The sequence below is a fragment of the Empidonax traillii genome, unplaced genomic scaffold, assembly GCF_003031625.1.
Source record: "Empidonax traillii isolate 1590-97213 ecotype Southwest subspecies unplaced genomic scaffold, ASM303162v1 scaffold854:size264813, whole genome shotgun sequence".
NCBI classification, from domain to species: domain Eukaryota; kingdom Metazoa; phylum Chordata; class Aves; order Passeriformes; family Tyrannidae; genus Empidonax; species Empidonax traillii.
The window spans coordinates 124,666-147,329 of record NW_020956047.1 but is presented as its reverse complement, the minus strand read 5'-3'; the positions used below and the strand labels follow the sequence as shown (position 1 = coordinate 147,329).

Genomic DNA, 22,664 nt, shown 5'->3' with positions numbered 1-22,664 from the left:
GCCAGGGGGGGAGGGAGGGGAATTGTTGTGGCCCTTTGTTGGCAGGTCAGGATGATGTAAAGCTGAGGCTCTGTCTGCTGACACGGGCTTTGGTTTCTCTCTAGGCGCCAATAAAGGGCTTCGAGTGTTTAAAGTTCTCTCTAAGGCTCTTGCTCTTGGGAGTAAATCTCAGAAATGTTCACGCAGGACAAATGACTTTTCTAAGGAGGCCCTTAGGGAATGTCAGAAGTGAAACCCTCACCTGCTCCTCCCGCAGAGAGGAATTCTCTGTGCCGATGGAGAGGGTGGGCGGCATCTCAGGCCGCCTGGGACAGCCTTGGGAGGCCTCTCCTGGTCCCGCTGGGCGAGGGTTGTGTTCCCTGCTCTGCATCTGTGCTCCGCATGGTTTGGGAGAATTCCCTTCCCGTTACTTATCTCGTCTTTTGCTGGAAAAGTGGGATTGACAGCGTGAACCATCTCCCACCAAGGGACCTGCCCTGGGCTGGGTCTTTCAGCACTCCCACAATTCAGGTAATAATTAGGCTGATGGAGAGCTGAGAACAAAGTCAGTATCTCAGAAAGGGATGAATTGGTAGAGATCGTTCCAAAGTGAAAGCAAAAGGGTGGTCGTTCCGTTGCTACTGTAAGACAATTAGTTATTAAAATTTCCAAGGAGAACAGTAGTCAGTGCTTTCCCTTTATCAGGACAAAGAAACAGATCCCTGACACGAAGGCAGCACAGCCCCGCTTTGGTGCTAAAGTGCAGATAAAGGTCTTGCCCCAAAACCTTGAGTCTGGCTGTGCACATGTACTCAGAGCTTATCTCTGGACCGTGTGGTTCATTATCTGCGTGGGGAGAGAGCCTTGAAAAACACCAGAACATCCCCAGAGCGAGATAGGGCCTTTCAGTAGGACTCCCTGGAGCCACTGCCCTTCCCTTGGAGAGATGTACATATTGTTCCCCCGTGGAATGGCTCCAGGGCAGGACAAATAGTTTCCTAAACGAGGGGCTAATCCCATATTAACCCTGGTGGAGCAGACCGGGAGCGGGGCCCTGCAGGCCGGGCACGTGCACCACGGCAGGTACCTCAGGGATCTGCTCTGCCGGAGTTCAAAGGGCGCAGCGGGGCAGCTGAAAAAAATCTGAAGAATTTGCTATAGGAGGACGAAAGTGCAGCTCCTGCCTTCCCTGTGGCTTCCCAGACCTGTTGCACAGCTCCTCACTGGGAAGCTGGAACGCGGGGAGGTGGCCTGGCTTTGCCCAGGGCCATGAAGTGCCTGTGTTGTGTTTGCTGCCTTTAGCTCGGTATTCACAGATAATGAATTCTTAGTGGTTGTTTTAGGGTTATTGGTTATCTTATTGTTTTTAACATCTTAAAAAAAAAAACCCTCCTGGAAACCCGGTGAGCCAAAGCCTGCCTTAACTTTAACGAGTTCAACCTTACTGGCTTTATTTTGGAAGCAAGCAGACTGTCAGACTGGGAAAGCAGCTGCTCGTTTGGGTGAAGGCGGAAAGGAGGTGGAGGCTTTGTTTGCCCAGAGGCTCTTGATTTTGAGACAACCTGTTGCAAGAGGCTGAGCACCCTTGGAAAACGAGCTTTTGCTGGTTTTATTTTCCAGCTTTGTTTCTGCTTTTTGGATGCTCAGTTTCAGCAGCAGGTGTTGTATCTTCCCAGCAAACTCTAATCATCTGGAATACGGTGCCGTATCTCAAGCAGCTGCCCAGGGCAGGCAGCAGCTCTCTCTCACCAGTTTCTTTCAAATATCTGGTAGCAGCAGGCAGAGATCTCCCCTTTGCGGGCCGCTTTTCCCTGTTCTCATGTCACCTTTTATTCTGCTCCGGTTTTTTTCTTCTTTTCCAAGAGTTTCAGCGGCAACCTGAGGGCGTGTTTAGTAAAAGCAGGCATTCCTATCAGCCTTTTCATACGGGTGATGCAGAAGAAGCTGAAGCAGACGCCCCCTCCCCAGGGGTGATTCAGGGCTGCACAAAGCCCCTCTGCCCGCAGGAATGCTCGGGCTGAGCCCTGCATTCCTCAGTGACACCGAGATAAGCAGAGCTCGGGGAGAGCAGGAGTAGGCGAGGATGGTACCAGGCTGTAAAGTTTAAGAGTTGAATGTTTCGCGCTGGCCGCGATCCAAGTGATGGTTAAGGGAGAAAATACCCTGAAAAAAGTCTGGAGAATGGATTTTAAAGCCAACAAAAGGAATGTTTCGCAGGTCTGTCCGCGGAGCAAGCACGAGCAAGACATTTTGTTACAGAGAACAGGGAGAGAATGCAGGAACAGGATTATTTAGCCTGTTATTTAGTTTCAGAAAACTATGGGTGTGTGTCTCTGCTGCAGTAACACACGTTCCGGTGAAATTCCCTGCGGAATTTAATGTAAGAGCAAACAGCAGCCATCTGACATGGGCAGGATTTTACCCTGATCTGAGTTTAACTAAGGGCGATGTACAGAATAGGGCTGTGGCTGAGCTGAAGTATAAGTTTCCTGCAGGTTTTTGTTTTCGTCTAAACAACATTCCTGTCCCGGGTTTCATCTCTATGTTGCGCAACTTTGAGAGCAGCCGCCCTTGCGCTGCTCTCGCTCGCTCTGGGAAACCTCTCCCACATCTGGCCCCGTGGGATGAGTGACTTGGCTCCTGCAGACCCTCGAGCCTGCGGGCTTTAACCCTGGGTGTAAATCAGGTGGGGCATTGCAGGAAATCAGGGAGCGTGATGAGCATTAAGGGGAATGTCTGGAGCGTGGCAGGGATGGGACGTGCTCGGTGACACGGGGTGGGATGACCGATGACTTGGTGCTGTGGCTGGTGCAGGCGTCAGACAGAGCAGGCTGGTGCAACCTCCTCTCGGGTTATCCAGCCTGGAATTACAGAGGTGCAGGATACCCTGGATTGTGCCTTCCTGCTCCAACCTCTCCAAGGGCTGCTTGTAGGAAGCAGCTGGATAAAACCAGATATTTTTTTCCTCATTATTCCTTACCTGTGATGGAAAAGCCTTGCAACGTGAGTGGAGCAAGGAGAAAAGCTAGGTGATGACCTAAAGAAACAGAGGACAGCATCAGGGGATCATTCCTGAAAGCCAAAAGGCAAAGGACAGGGCTGACAGCCAGCCTGGATGAGCTGGCACAGCCTCCTTGCAGAGCAGCGGTGACACATGGGGGAAGATTGAAGGAAGGGCAGGAAAGAAAGTGGAAATATTTGATAGTTTCTCCGAAATCCCAGTCCAGACAGCTTGGATTGCAAGTGGACGTGCTTGTTCAGCACCGAAGTGAACAACACGCTCTCACAATGAGAATTATGTTCAGATTTCCCATGTCCCTGCATTCCTGTGTTCAGGTCACGTAGGCAAGTGGCAATTCCAGGACTTCCATGTAACAGTTGGGCAACAAGCTCTGCTCCGGGAATGACAAGCAGGGGGCTGTGCTTCCAGGCAGCAATTTGTCCATCGCTGCCAAAGGAGGGGCTGCGCTGCAGGCACGGTGAGGATCCTGCCTGCAAAGCCTCAGAGGAGGCTGTGTCTGGAAGGCAGCTGTCTGTGCAAGAGGTGCTGGCACTAAAACGAGCGTTCAGCTCCCCCATGGAACCCCTGAGCAGGCCTTAAATATGGCCAGTGGTTGGACTTGGACAAGGAAAATACTAGGCCTGTGTCAAGCAAGTGAGAAGTGGGTAAATCCTCTACTGCAGGAAACTGGATGGTCCCTCAGCCTGTGTAAAGTGTGCTGAGGAGAGGGAAGTCAGAGGGCTGGGAAGCAGGCTGTACTCTTTTTGGGGTTTTTAGATGTAAAGCTATAGTTTTACATTTATAGTTGACATAGTCCCAGGCACAGTCTGGGAGTGATTCCATCGCAGCCCACTGACAGGGAGTGGAGAGAAGCAGAGGACATGGCCTAACAATCAGGGCTCTCTGGTCCCAGGGATGTTTGTAATTCCACAGTGATTTCTGCAGCATCTCTTGGTGATATGACAACACCTGCCCGTTGTATTCCTTTAGATATGTGACAACAAGTTTTGGTTTGCCCAGCAGTTTCACGAATTCTCCGTTTCACTCCGTCCTTTCTTCACTGATCACTGTGTGTTGTAGGGTAGAATCAAATTTCATTCAGCTCAGGGGGAGTGTGTGGCTCCTTCCAGCAGGCAGAGCTGGAATCAGAGTGGTTTGGGTTGGAAGGGACCTTAGGGTTTATCCAGTTCCAACCCCCTGCCATGGGCAGGGACACCTTCCACTAGACCAGGTTGCTCAGAGCTCCATCCAGCCTGGCCTTGAGCACTTGCAGGGATGAGGCATCTCCCTGGGCAACCTGTGCCAGGGCCTCACCACCCTCACAGGGAAGAATTTCAGTGTGAATCCGTTCCCCAAAAGATCAGTGTTTGGGATCCAGTTTTTCCAAGGTCAATCCTTTGTAGCTTCTCTGACTTTCAGGGAACACTTCAGTGCATGAAGGTAGACATGGGTGCTACATTTCTGAGGAACTGAGTAATCACTACTTGAGTGTCGATAGCTCAGTCTGCAGGACTTTGGAACACTGATGGAATGCTCTGTGTTCTCAGGGCAAGTGTCAGACAAGTCATGTAGCTTTAAAATATGTATTTATTCAGCTTTAGTTCTGATAAAAGCTGGGCTCCTTAACAACAGCCAGTTTAGCACTGGGAGTTGCATGGCTGTAACAGAGAAAATTTGCTGTACAACATCCTCATGTTACATGTCCTGGATGCTTAAACAGATTGCTGCAATTAAAAATACTGGATTAAAAAAAAAGCCCAGGGGCCAGACAATGTTTATTTAAAAATATCAAGCTGTACAAAAGGAAAACAAAGGTGATTTAATTTTCTGAAGTACTGATGATGGAGTTGCCCCAGGGCATCCACTGACCTTACCTTCAATATTTAACAAAAACTGTAAACAGTCCCAGTCATATTACAAAGATTAATTGACATGTACAATAATTAGTAGCCAGCAATGAACAATCAGAGAGATTTTTTTCCATAAACTCTGCTCTTAGCAATAACAAGAAGCAGGCAGAGGGAAGAGAGTTTACTTCATCTCATTCCTGACCTCCAGTTAATTTATGGAAGAGCTCTTCATCCAGGGTTTCATTCTGGTCTTTGGACCGTGTTGACAGGAAGATGTAGCCCCCAATATATTCGTGGATGATTTTGCAGTCTGCACTCAGACAGGTGAAAGCAATGGATACATTCTGGTCAAACTCGATGGCAACCTAAAGGAGACAGGGATGGCAAAATCAGGCACAGGGATAAGCTGGATTGGGAAGAAAGAGTAATTGTGGGAGCACAACTGGATCACAAATCCTGCTTCTGCTAACCAAGATTTCTGTTCTGCTGCACGTTGAGGGTGTTTGGCCGCTTGTTTCTTACTTTTCTGCTGTATCAGGGCCCTCTTGTGGTCAAAATATTTTTGCTTGTTCAGGCAGGCAAGAAAATTTTAATTTTAACCAGTTCCACCCCACAAACCTACAATTTACAGAGTTGGCTTCAAGCTTTGAAACCCCAACTCAGGGACCACATGTTGACAGGGATGCTCACACAGTGGCCTTGCAGTCCCAGTTTGGGATTTGAAAGACAAATCCTGTATCCTCAGTCTGTAACCAAGACTGAATCCCCACAGTTCAGAGGGTGATGCATGAGCTGGACTGCACAGAGAGTTCAGATGAGATTTTTACTGACAGCAGTGAATGTCACATGCTGGAATTCACCTTGGAGTCCCTGTATTTCATCCCATCAAAATCAAGGCCAACTCGTAAAGAATAAACTTGGTAGGAACCTTTGAAACCGATGATCTTTTTTAGTTGCTGACTTTTAACTACAGACTGCTGAAGAAAAACTTCACACAGCTTATTACACAGCATGTCACGACACGCTCAAAATCTTTTCACTGAGGTTTGAAAATATTTTCTGCAAGCATCCTCCAGTGTGCCTGCACTGCAGGGAGTGAAGGCAGGGCTGCTCCAGCTTTACCTGGCGGATTTCCCAGTTCACATTCCACTGCTTCATGTTGGAGAACCTCCACGTTGTGATGGGATCTCCCGTGGCCATATCGATCCGGATCAGCCTGTTGTAGGACACCCCGAGCACGTCATCCTTTTTGCTTCCTTTAAACCTGGAAAAAACACCCCAAACCTTTGAGTAGACCTGGTTTGCAGTGATTTCTGTCTAGAGAGACGTTTCACCTGCTCTCCCCTGAAAAAGTGCAAAAACATGGGAAAAGTCACAACAGCCTGGCATTGAGGAGAGCTTGGACCCGTCTTAGGAACAGGATTGGTTATAAAGCAAAATATATAGGCTGGTGTACCGTGGTGTAATGTGGAAAATAATCAGGCAGGTAGATCTGGATGAAATATTTTCTAACTCATCATTTCCTGCTTGAAAAAATACTATTCTTCCTAAATGCATGGATTTTCATTTTATTTTTACTGGAAAAAAATGCCAACAATAATTTTCGTTCCTTCCTTTCTCTAATGTTGAGACAGGTTGTTCTAGTTACATTAACCTAAATTATATAATCAAATTAGATTTAATGTTTTTTATATCACCATTTTAATATTTTATATATGACCATGAAGTTATCAAAACAACTGCTAGCAATATATACATATTTCTGGCTACAAATGACATTGCAAAAATATTGAGACATTTTAACATTTCAATTTTCTTCTGATTAGAGATGAAAAAGAAGTACAAAAGTATCAGAGCCTTTGGGGGGTGGAAATTTTTGAGTTGGGAATAGCTGGGAAAAGATCTCTCTGGTAAAGAAACTACCTTCCTGATGAGAGCTGGAAGAGATCTCATCTGTCTGCTCTTAGTACTTCCAGTATTTAAGATCCTGTTTGTGAACTTTCTCTCCTTAGATGTACTGGATTTTAGGGAAAGAATGTGACCTGGACACCATTTGTGCTTTACTTGACACCCCACGGAGATAAATTCACCACGAGCTGCTTTGCTTATGCTACGAAATGCAGTGTAGGTGTTGGCTTTGTTGGTGTGTTCAAGGGAGTGGTGACAGATGGGGCAAAAATTCCCAGGGCGCGCTAGTTCAGGCAGAATCCTGGTTCCAATTGACTCGCCAATGACTCCCAGGAACAGTTTAGAAGCTGGAACACCCAAGGACCAACGCGGTCCTGTAGTTGCCACAAGGCTGCTGGGTTTTGGGAAGTCAGAGTTTCCCAGTGCAGATGTGGGCTGTTGTGTGCCAGCTGGCCCCTGTGCCAGGGAACAGCTCCCAGCTGCCTCAGTGCCAGCACAGATGATTCCCAGCCAGCCCTGGAAGAGGTGTTAGCACAGATTAGGGAAGGTGCCTCCAAGGCTGGTTGTGTGAGTGCTTTTCAGCTGTTTGGTGAGAAAAGACTGCAGGTCAGAACCCTGCTGTGTCCAAGGGAAGCTGCTGTGAACAACACAGGACGTTCTTGTGCTCACTGCTCTTCTGGATCAACCTTAAAAAAGGAGCATTTGCTGTTTTTTTAGTGAAATGCCAAGGAAATCTGTGTTTTATCATATTCCAGTGAGCAAGGGTCAGAGTGAACACATACTGCAAACCCGAGCACACCAGCGAAATGTGCAATTTTTACATTTCAGTGAGTCAGGAAGTGATTTTAGTGACTAATAACTAATGAAATGTAGTGGTGTCAATAAGAGTTTAATCCTAGAGATGTGGTATCCAAGCAAACCCCCCCGGTCTGTATGAAGGCAGGTGTGATGGAGAGTCTCGCTCCAGGAATGGAGCTATTGAGCTGTGCTGCTGTACAAAAACCAGCAGTATGGCAATGGCAGTCACCAGAATTAGAAGGTCTGGGGGAGGGAAATTGGGAATGTTTCCAGAACAGGGACTCAAAGAACTTCCTGCAGAGCACTGAGGGTGAACACGTTAGGGCAGCCTGGCATGGCTGTGGGCTGTGATTACCTTACGATGTAGTAGGATAAGCCAAACTCGGGCAGGGACTGCCACGCTTGGATGAAACGCAGCTTGGCCTCCACCAGCGACATCTGGGATATGTTCTGGTGGGCTTCCAGAATGCGAGCGGTCAGCTGGGAAACACGGGAAGGGAGAGAGGCTTCAGTTGAGTGGAGAACAAAAATCCCGCTGCTTTCACTGGATCCAACCCCGTCAGCTCTGACGCCCCGCTCAGACACCTCGTGCAGATGTACCACACAGGGCACCTGGGGACTCCCCTCAGGATGGGCAGGCTGAGCTCTTTTGCAGCAAAAGCAGTGACAAGGAATTAGGTGGGGAGGAAGGAGAGGCACCCAGGCCAAGGGGACAGGAAGATCCTGCTGTTTCTGATGCAGAGTAAATTCTTGTCCTTAAACCCCTCCTTTCTTTCTCTGAGGAGACTTTCAGGGGCAGTGTATCGGGAGCAGAACATCATGGATGACTCAGGCAGGGATGGGGATGTAGGAGAGGTGCTGAGACACCTGTCCCTGGGTTCACTTTAAAGAAAAGGCCTCTTACAAAGGGACAAACGAGCATTGCAGGTGATCCTACTGAACAGCTTCCAAATGCTGTGTGGATCCAGCCTCAACCCTCAGCAACCCCTGCAACCACCCACCCCCCCCCGGCAGAGCCACCTCAGGATACCTGCTTGGACTTGTATTTCTTGGTGTAGCGTAGTGAGACGAAGCATTCCGGTTTCATGTCCACGCTCTCCGGGTCGGAGGTGGCCTGGGCAGACATGTTCTTCATCTGCAGGAAGGACAGGATCTTCTGCACCTCGGGCTGGTAGGAGCTGTCGGCCATGGTCCTGCCCTTGGAGGCCAAAATGCAAGCAGCCATCCAGCGAGCGTACTGATCCTCCTGCAGCATCACAGCACACCGTTGGACACTGCCCAGGAAATCCAGCACTTTGGAAGACATTCCCTTGGGAATTTTATCGCACCACTAGTTTTCACCCAGTTTTTACACAGTGTGGTTGGAGACATTTCAATACAAGTGACATAAACCTTGTCACATTGCCCTCATCTGCACGGGGACAGTTCTAATCCAGAAAAGATCAGAACAAAATCCAAACCTCAGCCCTCTGGAAACATTGCAACAAAACACTGTAACCTCCTTTTATTTTTTTTGGTAGTTTGTTCTTTTTTTTCTTTCTACCAGCCTTACTTGGAAACTGGTGATAAACAGTGATGATAAAATGATATCATTGGAAAATGATACACACACGATTATTGTGCTTTTAACCATCATGTATTTGTTAGGCCACCACATCATTCTTACATTTTTTTAGAGGTCTAGATAACAAACTCTCTACAGCATCCTTATTTTTCTATGCAAATTCTAGGACAGGACAAACAGCTCTTCTAGACAATCTGCCATAAATCTGGAATACAAACTTTCCCTTCTCTTGTTACTCACGTTATCACATCTCAAATACACTTCGTTCATGCCATCAGCAACAGGAATTAGCAACTTGATTCCAAACTTCTTTGCTGCGACATTTACATCTGGTACGACCTCACATCCTGGATCACAGAGAATCAGAAGGAAATTGGTTGGTTTCATTACTGTATCACTGATTTTAGTTTATTATACACACTCTTGCCTTCTGGTCTGTTTGCCAAGGACAGAGCTGAACACAACCATTAAGGTGGAATAAAAATATTTGGAAGTCAAAGTATCCCACAGGTCACTTTCTCTATCCCACTCTTCTCTAAGAATTCAGCAGCATAGGGCATCTTAAAAATCAGGCTGAGGTAATCTCAGTTTGGGTTAAACTATTGAATCCCTTCTGCTCAGGCCTCTCTGCAGGTGTGGTCCTCATCTCAGGGACTGAGAAAGCTCCAGGATTTAATGCTGCTGAGCAGGGATTTCTTCATTTATTCCATTTATGGCCGCAACAGAAGAAGGAAAGAAAGGAAAATTCCTACCTTTTAGGTTTAGTTTCTCGATGGGTTCTCCCTGTGCAGATTCCTTGTTTTTAAAATAAGATATTGAAGTGTCTCTGAAGATAAACCAGTATGACTTGATGGCTTTGAGTGAGAGTTTCCTGGGCCTGCAGGAAGCAAAGGAATCACACTGGTTTCCAGCAGAATGGACAAGCTTCCAAGTCCCTCCCAAATATCCTGGTGGATCTGGAATTCAGGATCAAGCCCTTGCATTCACTGCGTTGTAAGGGAGTAGAGACCATCCTTTTGGCTTTATCTGAATATCTGATTATCTAACACAACAAAATTCTACTCCTTCACTGACTGTAGAGGTTCTGCAGCACTCCAGCAGAGAAAACCAGAGGTGTTAGCACTGTATTAGTAAAGAAATACTTCACAAGTAGTAACAAAGGTCAACAATGAAGTTCAAAGGAAAAAAAAAAAGATAAAAAACCACATTCCAGTCCTTCCCTTTAAATCTCAGCTGATGGTACAAAGAGTAGAGAGCTGTCTGGAAAAGTGATTTATTTTACACACTCTTGCCTTCTCTAGACTCTTCCATAAATCCTAGTTTAGAATCTTTTCTAGAAAATGGTGATTTTTTACGTTTAAATAAAAAAAGTGGATTTTCAAAACTGCCAAAGAATTTGGCTTTTAATTTCCCCATAACAACAACATTCTTCAAAAATAAGGGACTATAATTTTTTTTAAACAGACAAAAATATTTTTCTATCAAAAAAACAAAACAAAACAAAAAAAATCCTGCTGAAAACTTGATGGAAAGCTTTGAATAAATAGGAATAAAAGCCCACCATATGAATAGTAAAGAATTAGGACATGCAGAGCTTTGCATTTTTACAACTAAGCAAATAATTACGGGAGCAAAATGTTGTTGTTCCTTCAAAGAAACATTTTACACCTTACTTAGTTTCTACAATGCCTTAGGTTTAGTCAGTGATTTACCAGGAGTGCAGGAACTTTTTCCTGATGAAAAATAACCCCTGAACGCTTTTTAAAAGCAAACTGCTCCACTGCTGGGGGAAAACAAACAATCCATTGTTAAAAGCTTGAATTCCCTTTCTTCTGAAGCCGCCTTAATAATTTGAATGTCCAATAAAATTCCTAATTGGAAATTAATAATTAACAATCCCCAACAGTCAGCAACAGTCACCGTTTTTCAGGTGCAGTTTTCGGCTCCCTGACCACCAAACACCATCTGTCAACGGAATGAATCTGATAAATATTGGTGTGACAGGAAACTTTATCTTTCTAAAACACAAAGGGTGTTTGATGATAAAAGGCACTGCAGACTCGAGGTCTCTGCAGCCGTTCAGATCACCCAGAAATCAAGATATTATAGCGGGATCACAGAAACTCCTCCTGATATTCGAAAAAAACGGCCTCTTGTTTGGTTAGAAAAGGGGTGATTTGGTTATTTCTTCTGTTTTTACAAAAACCACATTCCCCAGGGTTGCCTTCAGAAATTCTTCTCAGGGAGAAGTGCAAGTTTCTCCTAGTTTTTCACTGGCAAAAACCCAGTAAAATGTGTTTGAAAATAGAACCGTGGACTTCTGTTTAGAGATGAGTGACGAGCGTGGTCTTTTAACAAGTACAGGGATAGTTACCCCAGCACCCCCAAAAGCTGGAAAGATTTGCCAAGAAGCTTTGCCAGAGGAAGCAAGAGAAAGATTGGAAGAGGATGGTATTGGGATATATTGGGGGTATGTGTTAATTTATAACTGCAGGAGCTCCTGTTAGATTAGAGAGCAGAACTCAGGAGATCTCTTGTAAGGTTAAGCCTGTTTTATTATTAATTTTAGCAACTCACCTAACTAGCCTGAGATTATCAGCAAGTTTTGGGATGTCTGTGATGTCCTCCTATTGGGAACAATTAGGAATAATTTTAGTACAATGCACTCTGTTAGAAAACCCAGGAACTGGGTAGGATCATCAGAGCCAACAAATTCGACACCGTGACAGCCATTCCAGGATCCCAGAGGACCTACCAAAATGTTACTTGTGCTTCCACCTTCCAGTGTCACTTCCAGGTTAGAAAGTGCAGCTTCTACTTCATCTACTTCCGATTCGCAGGTGGAATCTTGTGCCTCTGACGATAATGACAACTTGCTTACGTGATACTGAAATGAAACATCAGTAAACAACAGTCAGGATATCAACTAGAAAATCACAAACACAGCATGTGAAAGGGAATATTTGGCCATCTGGGTCTTGGTGTGGAGCTCTGCAGCACAGAACCAGGTTTTTTCCCAAGGAAACAGGGATATCCATTATGATCTCCAGTGCAATGGCTGAAAACAGTTTCCTATTTTAATTGCCAGTGTTTGCATTCCTTTACTGTTGAATTGTCCCTGTTCTGGGGGTCTGACAAGGTGCTACACTTGCATCCTTGGAACTGTAAGCCTTTCAGTGCCATCCATACCCAGTGGAAACTTGGAGCAAAGTTCCCTGGTGTTCTGCAGCGGCAGGCTGTGGATATTTGGCAGCTCCATTCACATTTGAAAGGAAGGAATTTATTATCAACAAACAGTTTGTGCCTTATTACCCACTGTCAGGGACAGTGCTCTCTCCTGTTAAATTCCCGTGTGCTGCACAGTGCCCTCACCTTCACACTGCACTGCAGCCCTTCTCCTGTCTGTTATAAATGTGAATGTCACAGACACACTCAGGAAGAGGTGAAAGGATGGCAGCAACACTTCGTACTGATCCTCTGATATCTGATATCAGAGTGGCATCCTGGGTGTGGTTTGCTCTAGACAATGTCAGTGAGTGGTTCCACACTCGTATGTGCCCGTTCGAGGGACGGTGTTACTGCTGCTCCTGACTTTGGCTGGTTTAGCTGCTGGATGCTGCTTATTGTTTCTCCCCCAGAGAGCAGACCCCAATGCAAGCAGAGCTGTTGGCCTGGGCCCTGTCCTGGTCCTGTCCTAGCTTGTGCCTGCCTCCTGAGGAAACAGGTTTTGCCACTCGGATCAAGTACGTGCCTGTATGGCAGCGAAGATCAGCATTTCCTCCTCCGTGCAGTCGATTTCCTCCAGCAGGATGGCCCAGCGGGCCTGCTCGTAGAGCTGGTTGATTCTCACTGCATCATACTGGAGTAAAAAAAGAACAACACTGGTCACTAATGACCAAGGCACAGATTCATAACCAGCTGATCTAACACCAGGCTGGACCGCAATTGTTTCCTTTCTCCTCCCACCTCTGCCTTGTTCTCCAGTTCCAGCTTGTGGATTGCCTGCCCGGCCACAGTGACTCGCTGAGCCAACAGAAAATGCACCAGGAGCCCTTGGCTGAGGCAGAAGGGGAGATGAAGACACCCCCTTTTGAGGCAGCAGGCCCTGGACTGGTGTAAGAGAGCTGTGAAACCACACCGTGGGAGTGACAACAACGTGACACGGCTGGTACGAGGGTGACACGCGGAACTCTCGTCCCTCACTTCCCCTCTTGGCTCTTTCAGTTCCGGTTCTGCCTTCATTCACCATCCCTTTTTTGGATAGCGAGTGTTTCTTATTAACTACGTGGTTAATAAGCTGAAGTGACTCAGAAATATTCAGCCCCAGAGCTGGTGAAATGGAGGTGCTGGGAGGGTAAAGCTTGGGGCGTGACCTCTGCCAGCAGAGGGGAGACGTTCAGCTGCCTGAAGCTCTGCTGGGCTGTGGCTCCGTGGCTGGCTGGGACAAAGAAGGGAAATGTTTGAGACACGTCTCAGCAGAGGTGACATTGCACCCAAACCCACGCCACGTGAACTGGAAAGTGTCCTGATCACTTCTGAGGGGTTCAGGCCAGAAAAGCTGTGAAATTCAGTGAGGACAGAAGAACAGAAATGGCGATTTTAAGTTCATTTTCAAAAGCAGGGCTTATACCATCACATCATTTAGGATACTGTTGGTCTAGTTTTCCCCTTAATTTTTTCATGTCAAAAGAGAGAAAGTAAACCAGCCTCTCCAGAAATATGGAAACTGTTTCTGGAGCTCTTCAGATCTCATCTTTATACTTAAGACCTCAAGAACAGTGTCCAGAGGGTAAAAGTGCAGCTGTAGCTGAGGGGAAGAAATTGGATTTGCTTTCTGAAGGGCCCGTAACAAATCCTGGCTAAAATCCTATATATATCTATATTCTACATTATTATGTGTCTTCTTGAAAGGAAAGCAAGCAAACAATGAATAGCAGTAAAACCAAAGCTCTTACTTTTGGATTCAGATCAAAGAAAGTGTAATATTTAAAGCGTAGAAGAAGCTGATCGTCCTCCAGGATGCCTTGTTCCATAAGGGATCGAGAGGAATCCAGCCAGCTGGGGAAAAAAAAAACCAACCCACATATTCATCAGCGCAGGAAAACCCACCACACCTGCAGAGCTCCAATGCAATGGTGAAACAAAAGTGGGAACAAACAGCTCTAGTGCCTGCGAGTCCAGGGGGAATTCACTGAACTCAAGGTGGGATGTTCATAGGCATTTCCAACTTTCATTGGATAAACACCATACCTACAATCTTCCTAATGTTTTTTCTCTCCAGCACTACTCAAAACATGAGGAGTAGATGCCAGGAACTAAGCAGTAATTATTTGTGGGGTGACCAATGCTAATAAGATTCTTTCTTCTTCAGTTCCAAAAATGGGAGGTTCAGTTAAACAAGGGGAAGAATCTGCATGTAATAATTTGAATTGCCATTTTGATTCCAGCATTTGGTGGTTTATAATTCCAGCTCCTTCTGTCGTCCAGTGAAATCCAATGAAAATATCCAAGTCACTGTTAAATGCCCCACAGATGACTGACAATCCATATTTTAGTGCTAGAGAGACAATCCTCTCACACTATGAGTGCTCTGTATTCTCTGTAGCGGCCAAAAAGCAAGGTTTGCTTGTGCATCACTCACTAAGTCACCTATTTGTGATGCCAAATTACTGAATTTATCCACAAGCCCGTTCCCATTTAAAGCCTTGGGAGTTTTCTATCCAAACTGACAGTGACATCACTGACCATTTTAACACCAAAGAGAGGCGCCTTACCCCGCGTTGAGCTTGGCTTTGTCAGCCAGGGTGCGTGGCTGGTACATCTCTGCCAGCATTTCTGGGGAGCAGTTGGGGTAACTGAGGGCCAGCACGTTGCAGTTCTGCTCAGTCAAGGGGCTGTCACTGAACCAGGTGATTGTGGAAGAAGCTGGTGACCCACTGACAGGATCATAGATGGGGGTCATGGTTTTACTGTATAGTCCTGGATTTGCTGCAAGGCAAGAGTGGAACATATTAGTCCAGGGAAAACTAGTCTTGTCTACCACCTTCCATCATAAAAAACAGTCTCCTATCTCTGCTGTTCCCCCCTGGCCTTGCCCTTTCCCAGGAGAGGTGACCTCAGGGACAGGAGTGCTCCTTCTTGCTCTGTGAGATATCTCAGTTGTGTGGGACACAGGAACACCCCCTTTCCAGCCTTTATTCCTCATTTTCCTTGCAGGCTGCCAAATTTCATGAATATTTTAAACCTTTCAAAGAGCAGCAGCACATCCTGTGTGCAGGGCCACCTGTTTGCTGGGATGGCCTTTCTCATATCAGTGGAAAGGGAAACATTTGTAGAAACAACAGGAAATTATTGATACATCAGAGATTTCTTGAAGCCACTGATTTCAGGCCGCGTCTCTGTGACTCCCATCCTACATAAACTGGTCAACCTGGGTTTAGCTGCATAACAAAGGGTTTCTTCCTCTTTTTGACCTTCAGTCAGAAGAATAAAATCACAGTGACTCTTCATTACCTGGCAATCCAGAACTCGCTGGGGAGTCACACAGGTTTAAAATGTCTTCTGTAATTGGCTCTTTGCTGTTCTTGTCCTTTTTCTTTTTCTTTTTGAGCGTGTCTCCTGATTGCTTCAGCAAAGACAGTTCTTCTGACCGTCTGATATCTGCAATGGCAGTTTGGGAAGTGAAGCAAGATGAGACTTAGCAGATAAGGGAAGCTCCGTGTCGCAATCTGAATTTTATTTTTAGCAGGTTGAAAGCAGTAGCCCTGGAAAATGCAGTAATTCTGTAACAAGGCTTTGGGCTGTGAGAGGGAATTTTGAGGGAAGTGTAGCTGCATTTTAGAGCACCAGGAAAAACTCTTTCCCCCTCGTGGCTCTGCTGTCACATTTGGGCATAATATCTGAAATGATGAATATATGAATTATCAGTAAGCAGGAACCGCTGTGCTTGAAGCTCACGCCTTTTATTATTTGCTGTATTTCTCATGGAAGTTTCTGTCTGGGCTGTCCACTGTTCCCTGATGCACTGCTCATTCAGACAGGTATTCTCAGCTGCAAACCTGGCACTTCACTTCTGAGAAACACTTTTACCCTGGGGTAAACAAAGGTGTTGTTTTTTTTTTTTTTTGACAGTATTCACTCATGAGGAAAGTCACAGCATTCCTGCACTGACTCAGTCTGGGAGAAATATTTAATTTGGCCAAATGCCAGTTGTATAATTACGGCATCATTATAGCAGAGCTGTTAAGTATAATAAAGACAGGCTACACCTTTCACAATCCACTGCCAGGAGGTGAATTGGAAGCTGCCTTGTGGTCAACACGAGGCAGTGAATTCCTTCTGAAGATGAGGGTGTTATTGGGCTGAGCTTTGAAGATCTAAATTAAAACGAGGATTTTAATCCCCGTTTTACCCTAAAACTAAGGGATTTGGAAGCCTGTGTGCAGACTCAACTTGTTGAGCACAGGCACATCTCTGGCATTCCCCAAAACCTCATCTCCACTTGAAGGTGCCCCACTGTTGGAAGGAGAGACTTGGAGACCCAGTGCTGAGAGACGTTCGTGGGCTGGTGTGGCCTCATTAGGTCTGCCCTGACCTGAACAGGTTGGGGCATATCAAGGTTTTGAACATTCAAAATGTGCTATTCTGAAGTGAATATATAACCAATATGCTAAGTAAAAATAGGTGATAAATCAGTTGACGCCGTAAAACTGCCTGTGGTGAGGGCTGGTGTCGGACACTGATAAGCTCAAGCTCTTGGTCAGTGGCACAGAATAATCAGCACCGAGTCCTGCTCCAGGAGGACAAAGATTCCTACAAAACCCCCGACAGCACCTTGACTATCCAGTCCTCCTGCAGCTCATGGGACACGTTTCTGACAGTGTGTACATCAGCACTCACAGAGACTGAGAACCACTGACATGCACTGCACACTAAAAGCCAAAAAATCTGTCTCAGATTTCTCCTTGAGCTCAACAGTTTTGTGAGGAAGGAGTTTACATCACAACAGTGTCTCCCAATTAAACACTCCAGCTTAGCTGCCAGAGGGGGTTTCTCTCTACTTACTGAGAATTTTGCAGATGTCACTGACAGCTCTGAACACCATGGCAGAGAAGCTGACTTTGAGCCTCACCGTCCTCATGTTCGGCAGGCGGAGCCGCAGCATTTTGTGCTGGGGCGTGAAGAGCAGCTTGGCATCTGCCTGCACCCCGCACTTGTCCAGCGTCCAGTGGGTTTTCAGAAGCCAGCACTTCTTTTGCTCCCACCAAAAAGCATAGTCTGACCAGTCTTGTGATACATCTAGGAAAACACAGTGTGGTTGTTAATAAACTGCGGAGCAAATATGCAAAAAAACTCGGTTTGGAAACAGTTCTCCGCAAACAGGAATATTTATTTATATTAAGCACCGACCACGGCTCCCGAGATCTGAACCCCATTTGCTCAGTACTTGTGGCAGTCACTGGGAACTAACTTTGTCAATGTGTAGCAGCAGGTAAAGTTTCTGTGTGCTCTTGCTCCAGCTGTTCCAGTCTTTTGCATCATTCCCTGCTCCTCCTCATCAACTCTGCCACGCAGAGGCTGCTCCTCTAACACAGCAGAGCCCTGGCCTATTTTGGAGTTCCCCGGTCAAGGCTGTGACTCAGATTCGCTTTAAATATCAATACTGAAAGCTTTTCACACTAGCTGAGTACCAGTGAAAAAAAATACTGTGAAAAATTAGTCTTCTGAGCCCGTGGAAACTCTGGCTGCACTGGTTTCCAGCTCAGCTGTGTGTGTAAGTGTGCAGAAGTATTTTCCACCTGTGCTCACCCGCTGGGACTGCACACAGGGTATTTTACTTTTCATCTCTTAACTTTGACTTGGTCAGTCTCAGCTGTTCCCTCCTGAATGTGTGCAGTGGATAGTGTGGCTCAGGTTTTGTCCAGAATGCCCCAAAAGCACCAGGAACAGTAACTTCTGAAGTGCCTTTGAACAACTAATCCTGTCTCTTTGACTGCCACAGGTAGATAAACGAGGTATCAGCCCCCCCCAGCTGCCCACCTGTAACATCTGTCTGGGAAGGGAGTTGAATAGTCAGCGTGCTCTGATTATTTTTGTCTAACTGGAAGGGCAAACCCGAAGTCTTGTTTGCACTGTGGTAGCACAGGGGCTTTAGTCACAGACAGGGAGGGGTCCTGACCATGTAAAACCCTGAGTCTGAGCATCTCCACGCTCTGTGCCCTGGCACGAGTGAGGCAGCCCCACTTCAAAACCTGCAGCAGCCTCTCTTTGTAGAGGGAAAGCTGCACTCATGACTTTCATGACACTGTGTAAATTAAACAGGTCTTTACTCACTCATTTTTTCTACTAATTTCAGCATCAGTCCTCCGATGTGAAGGTCCCCTGTGACCTGTAGTAAAAATTCCTTTTCTACCTTTTCACGCTGATGGTCGACTGTCAGCAAGAGCCCCCAGGTGTGAGACCCAAAGTCACTTGAGGAACTCATGTTGGAAGAGGTCTGTGTGAGCTCTGCAAAAACAAACAGGATGTTTTTCCTCCGCTCTCCCAAACAAATGCATTTCCCCCCAGCCTCAGCATAATTCCATGCTGCCAAGACTTCGCAGCGGCCTTGGCTGGAACTTCAGAGGTGTTATCTTGTTACCTCTGAACTAGACTCTGCTCTGCTGATTGCTGTTGCAAGATAGGAATGTGGGGGTTTTCTGGTTTTATTTTGATTTCTCTGCGCCCCAAACTCAGTTGCCTCCAGCTGGGGAGAGATGGCCCAGTTTCACCTGGGTTTTACCACCATCCAGGGCTAATCTGCCAGTCTGGACACCAGAGCCTGCAGTTGTGGGTGGGATCTGTTTTGGCAATCTGTCCAGTGAACAAAGGAATTTCATTGACTTGTGCACTCAGAGCTGTAATTTCCACTGTAAATCGACGTTTACACTTGCAGTTCTGCCAGCTTGGTCCCATGGGACCAAATCCAGGGAGTAGTGTTACCTATTTGGGTAGGTGAGAGGGGAGACAATTAACCTTAGTGGCTCTTTGCCAGCAATATCCAGGCCCAGAACTGCAGTTCCTGCTGCCCTGCCCAGGGATGTGTCCTGTCTCAGCAGGGGGAATTGTCTGCCAGGACAGGTAAACAGGAATCGTGCCAAGCCAAACCAGAGGACATGCTCCAAGTGAAAGCTTTGCTTGTCACCAGTTGAGTTCTAATTCCTGAAGAAAGAGCTTGTGGGTATGAGGTGACTGGTGCTGCAGGCAGGATCTGTTTAACCAGAGAGAGAAGATACCACATCAGCTCTCTGTCCTGGAACAAGGCTTTGCAGATGAGGCACTGAAGTCAGTGACTCCCATTTACTGCAGACTTTCAGCAGCACATGGGAACCCAGGTCACAGGCACAGCTGAGGGTGCCCCACACAGACTGCTTTTAACGCAAAAACAACTGGGAGTTGTTTACAAAGAAGGCCAGGGGGGATGTAACAACGGTAACAGGTTGTTGTTGATCTTTTTTAAAAACAAGTATTCAGTAACTTAAAACGTTTGGCCTAAAAATGAAGTCAAACCCAGAAAGATGCGGGACAGTTGGCACAGGTGAGGAGAGATGGAATGGCCTTTTCTAGGACTGACTGCAGGACAAGATCAGACCAGCTCTAGGTTACAATAATGTAAAATTAAGCTAAAGGTTAGAAACAGGGTGAAATTTTAACTTCCCCTATTTACCAAATTTATAGCAACAAAGCTTTACGTTACCAATTGGATAATAAGAGACATTTTTAGTGCCCAAAGATACCCCTGTGGGGCAGTGCCCAGTTCAATGTTCTTTCTGGGCTTCCCTTCCAGACTCACAAGGAGGTTCTTGCACCTGAACAGCCAGTCTGTCACAGCTTAATCTTCCCCAGACTTTTAGGCATTCCCCATGTTTCTTAGCATGCTACCGCTGAAGAATTTCAACGGGAAGACTTTTGATACATTGTTAATTAAGTTTCCTGCAGTGTTTGTGTCAGGGAGTACTGTGTAAATCCAAGTCATCTGTTTCAGTTAAAATCTGTGCTCAGAATACAATTGTGGACATGGTTCCTTCAACTCCTGTGGGCTTTGGCCATGCCTGGTGTCAACCCTACTGATATAAAACTCAGCATGAAAGGGAGAATAGAAATGAGGTGGTAATGACAAACTCTACCGATAAGGAAAAATGAGTCAAATGTTAAGGCAAAAGATTTTAAAGATTAAATGAAGGTTTTAAAGATTAGATGGATTCCCCCTTCAGTGAATGACAACATAAATGAAGCCAAGTCCAGCTCAAAGCCATCCTGACAGGGGGAAATCCCCTTACCAACGAGTTCCACTGGAACAGAGCTGTGAGCCTGCCCGGAAATTCTAAAATTCCAGTGACATTTAGAGAGCCCTAAGTCAGAAACCTGCAACTTCCTAACTGTGTGACTCCCAGAGGCCAATTTACACCCCTGAACAGGCACTATTGTTAGTTGGGATCTTGGATGTGCCAGCCCACACCTTTTCACCAAACAGTTACTAAACCAACAAGGGTTGATACTTATCCAAGAAGTTTGCTTGGCTTGCCTTGGTAAATAAAGGCATTGTGTTGGACACTGGGAAACCCTGTGGCTTTCCTGCCAGAGGATTTGGAATTTGTGCTGCTGTGTGCCACATGGATTTATTTGTGAGCTTAGCCATGCATTAGACCAAGTGGAAGGGAAGGGCTGAGACTCTCTTGAAGCATCCAGGGCTCAGCTCCCAAGGGATCTCCCGGGCAGCTGGGGCTTCCAGCACAAGGGCAATGCAAGGTGCAGAGAACAGCTGTCCTTCCCGACCTTAGAAAAATCAGGATGCCCCTAAGCATCAGTAACAACTGCAACAGTAATCCACAGCCGGCCTAAGGATGGGAACAATGCGATTTTATTTCAGAAGCACGGGGTGGAACGTGGCAGATGAACTAAACCTGTGCCCATCCTTGTTCCACCACAAACCAGCATTGTTACGGAGAAGCACCAGTCTGACCTGCCCTCTTGTACCAGCAAAAACATTTGGGAGCTGACCTGGATTTTTTTTTTCAGTTTGTTTTTAAATTTGCTTTCGCTTCCCAGTCTAATTCTGCACACAAATGCCTGTGCTGACACGGGTGAAAATGAGCAGCCCAAGGGGTGGGTGAAACCCTTTCCTTCTTCATGCTGGGTTGGAAAACCACGGCCTCGGTGCAGCTAATCCTGGCACTTCATCATTCCCTAAAGCCGCTCTCTTCCCCAGTTCCTCTGCAATCCAGGAGGTTTCAGTTTGGAGATAAGGCAACACAAACACTAGTAAATCTACCGGAGTACGCAGCACAAACAAAACCTGGTCGTGAAAATGGGCGCAAGCAAAGCAACCAACTCCTCCTGAGCATGAAAACCCAACCGAACCCAAAGTGCCAGGACTCCAAATCCCACAACCTCCAGGTCAGGCCCGGATCTGCTCGGAACGCGCCCCAGCTCCCGGGCTGCACGTGTGCTCAGCTGCAAGGCCTGGCACGGGCGGATCAAACAGGCCAGAAACGTGTCTGCAGGCTACTGCTCACTCCGGGTGGCATTTCCACAGCGCGCTCTGCCCAACCCAGCTACCGACAAGCAGCGAGGGCTCGACAGACCCAGCTCTGCGCGGCCCCAAACTTCACACGGTGCGTGGGAGTGCAGGAGGATGCGAGTCGTGCTCGAGCAAGGTGCTAAAGACCCGGGGTTAAGGTCGAGCAGGGTGAAACGACGTTTCCCGGAGTATCCCTCGGGCCGGCGGTGCCCGGGGGTCCCGCGGAGCAGCCCCTGCGGCAGCGCCCGCTTTGAGGAAGTGCCGGGCGGTCGCGGAGGAGGCGCCGAACCGCGGCCAAAAGCGCTGGGGAAGAAAGAAATAACCCCGTGTGGCGGGGGGCACTCCCGCCGCGGGTGTCCCGGAGCCGCGCCGGGGTCGCTCCCGCCTCTCCCGCGCTCCCAGAGCGCTGCCCGCGCTCGCAGAGCTCTCACCTGCCGGCCCCGCTGGCAGCGCTGCCCGCGCCTCCCGCGCCCTTCGCAGCCACCTGGCTCTGAGACTCGAGGGGAGGAGCGGCACCCCCAGCGGAGGCGGCCCTTCCTCCCTTCCCCTTCCCTCCTCCCCGCGCGCCGTGGGAGCTCGAGGTCACCCGTGTGCGCTCGTCCTGTCCCGGAGACACCACCCCAAAGGCGACCCCGAGGCCAGCGACACGCCCACCCCGGGTGCCGCTCGGGTTTGGGGCTGCCCTGAGAAAATCGGTTCCAAAGGTGCAACAGTAAAGAGCAGAAATGCAGCGGCAAAGAACAAAAAGGCGTGTGTGGAGGTGGAATTGTGTTAGAAGGCACGCAATAAAAGTGGGTTGAATCGGCAGAAATCAGGCGAGCGCTTCTCCACGAGCCCGATTTCCACAGAAAGTCTGCCTTGCATTAAACTTGCTCGGGGGTGCAGTAAATGCAGCAGAAGAACAAAACCAAGACAACAACGGGAAAGAGAAAATAATGGAAGAAATTCTTTCAGACTAAACTCACACCCTGGGAAAAGACTGCAGAGGTATATAAGGATGTGTCT

General features: G+C 47.2%; 1 protein-coding gene across 1 annotated transcript; it reads right to left on the bottom strand.

Annotated features, from left to right (window-relative positions):
* Positions 1-4,587: 4,587 nt before the first annotated feature.
* On the bottom strand, positions 4,588-22,187 carry FERMT1 (fermitin family member 1). Its single transcript, XM_027902237.1, has 15 exons — positions 22,091-22,187; positions 18,434-18,607; positions 17,165-17,398; positions 15,614-15,760; positions 14,875-15,088; positions 14,056-14,158; positions 12,852-12,959; positions 11,856-11,987; positions 11,678-11,727; positions 9,853-9,977; positions 9,341-9,447; positions 8,567-8,782; positions 7,892-8,016; positions 5,953-6,094; positions 4,588-5,195 (listed from the first exon to the last, which is right to left on the bottom strand). Exons 2-15 carry the CDS (start codon positions 18,582-18,584, stop codon positions 5,022-5,024), a joined length of 2,028 nt encoding a protein of 675 aa, XP_027758038.1. The 5' UTR covers positions 18,585-18,607; positions 22,091-22,187; the 3' UTR covers positions 4,588-5,021.
* Positions 22,188-22,664: the final 477 nt, after the last annotated feature.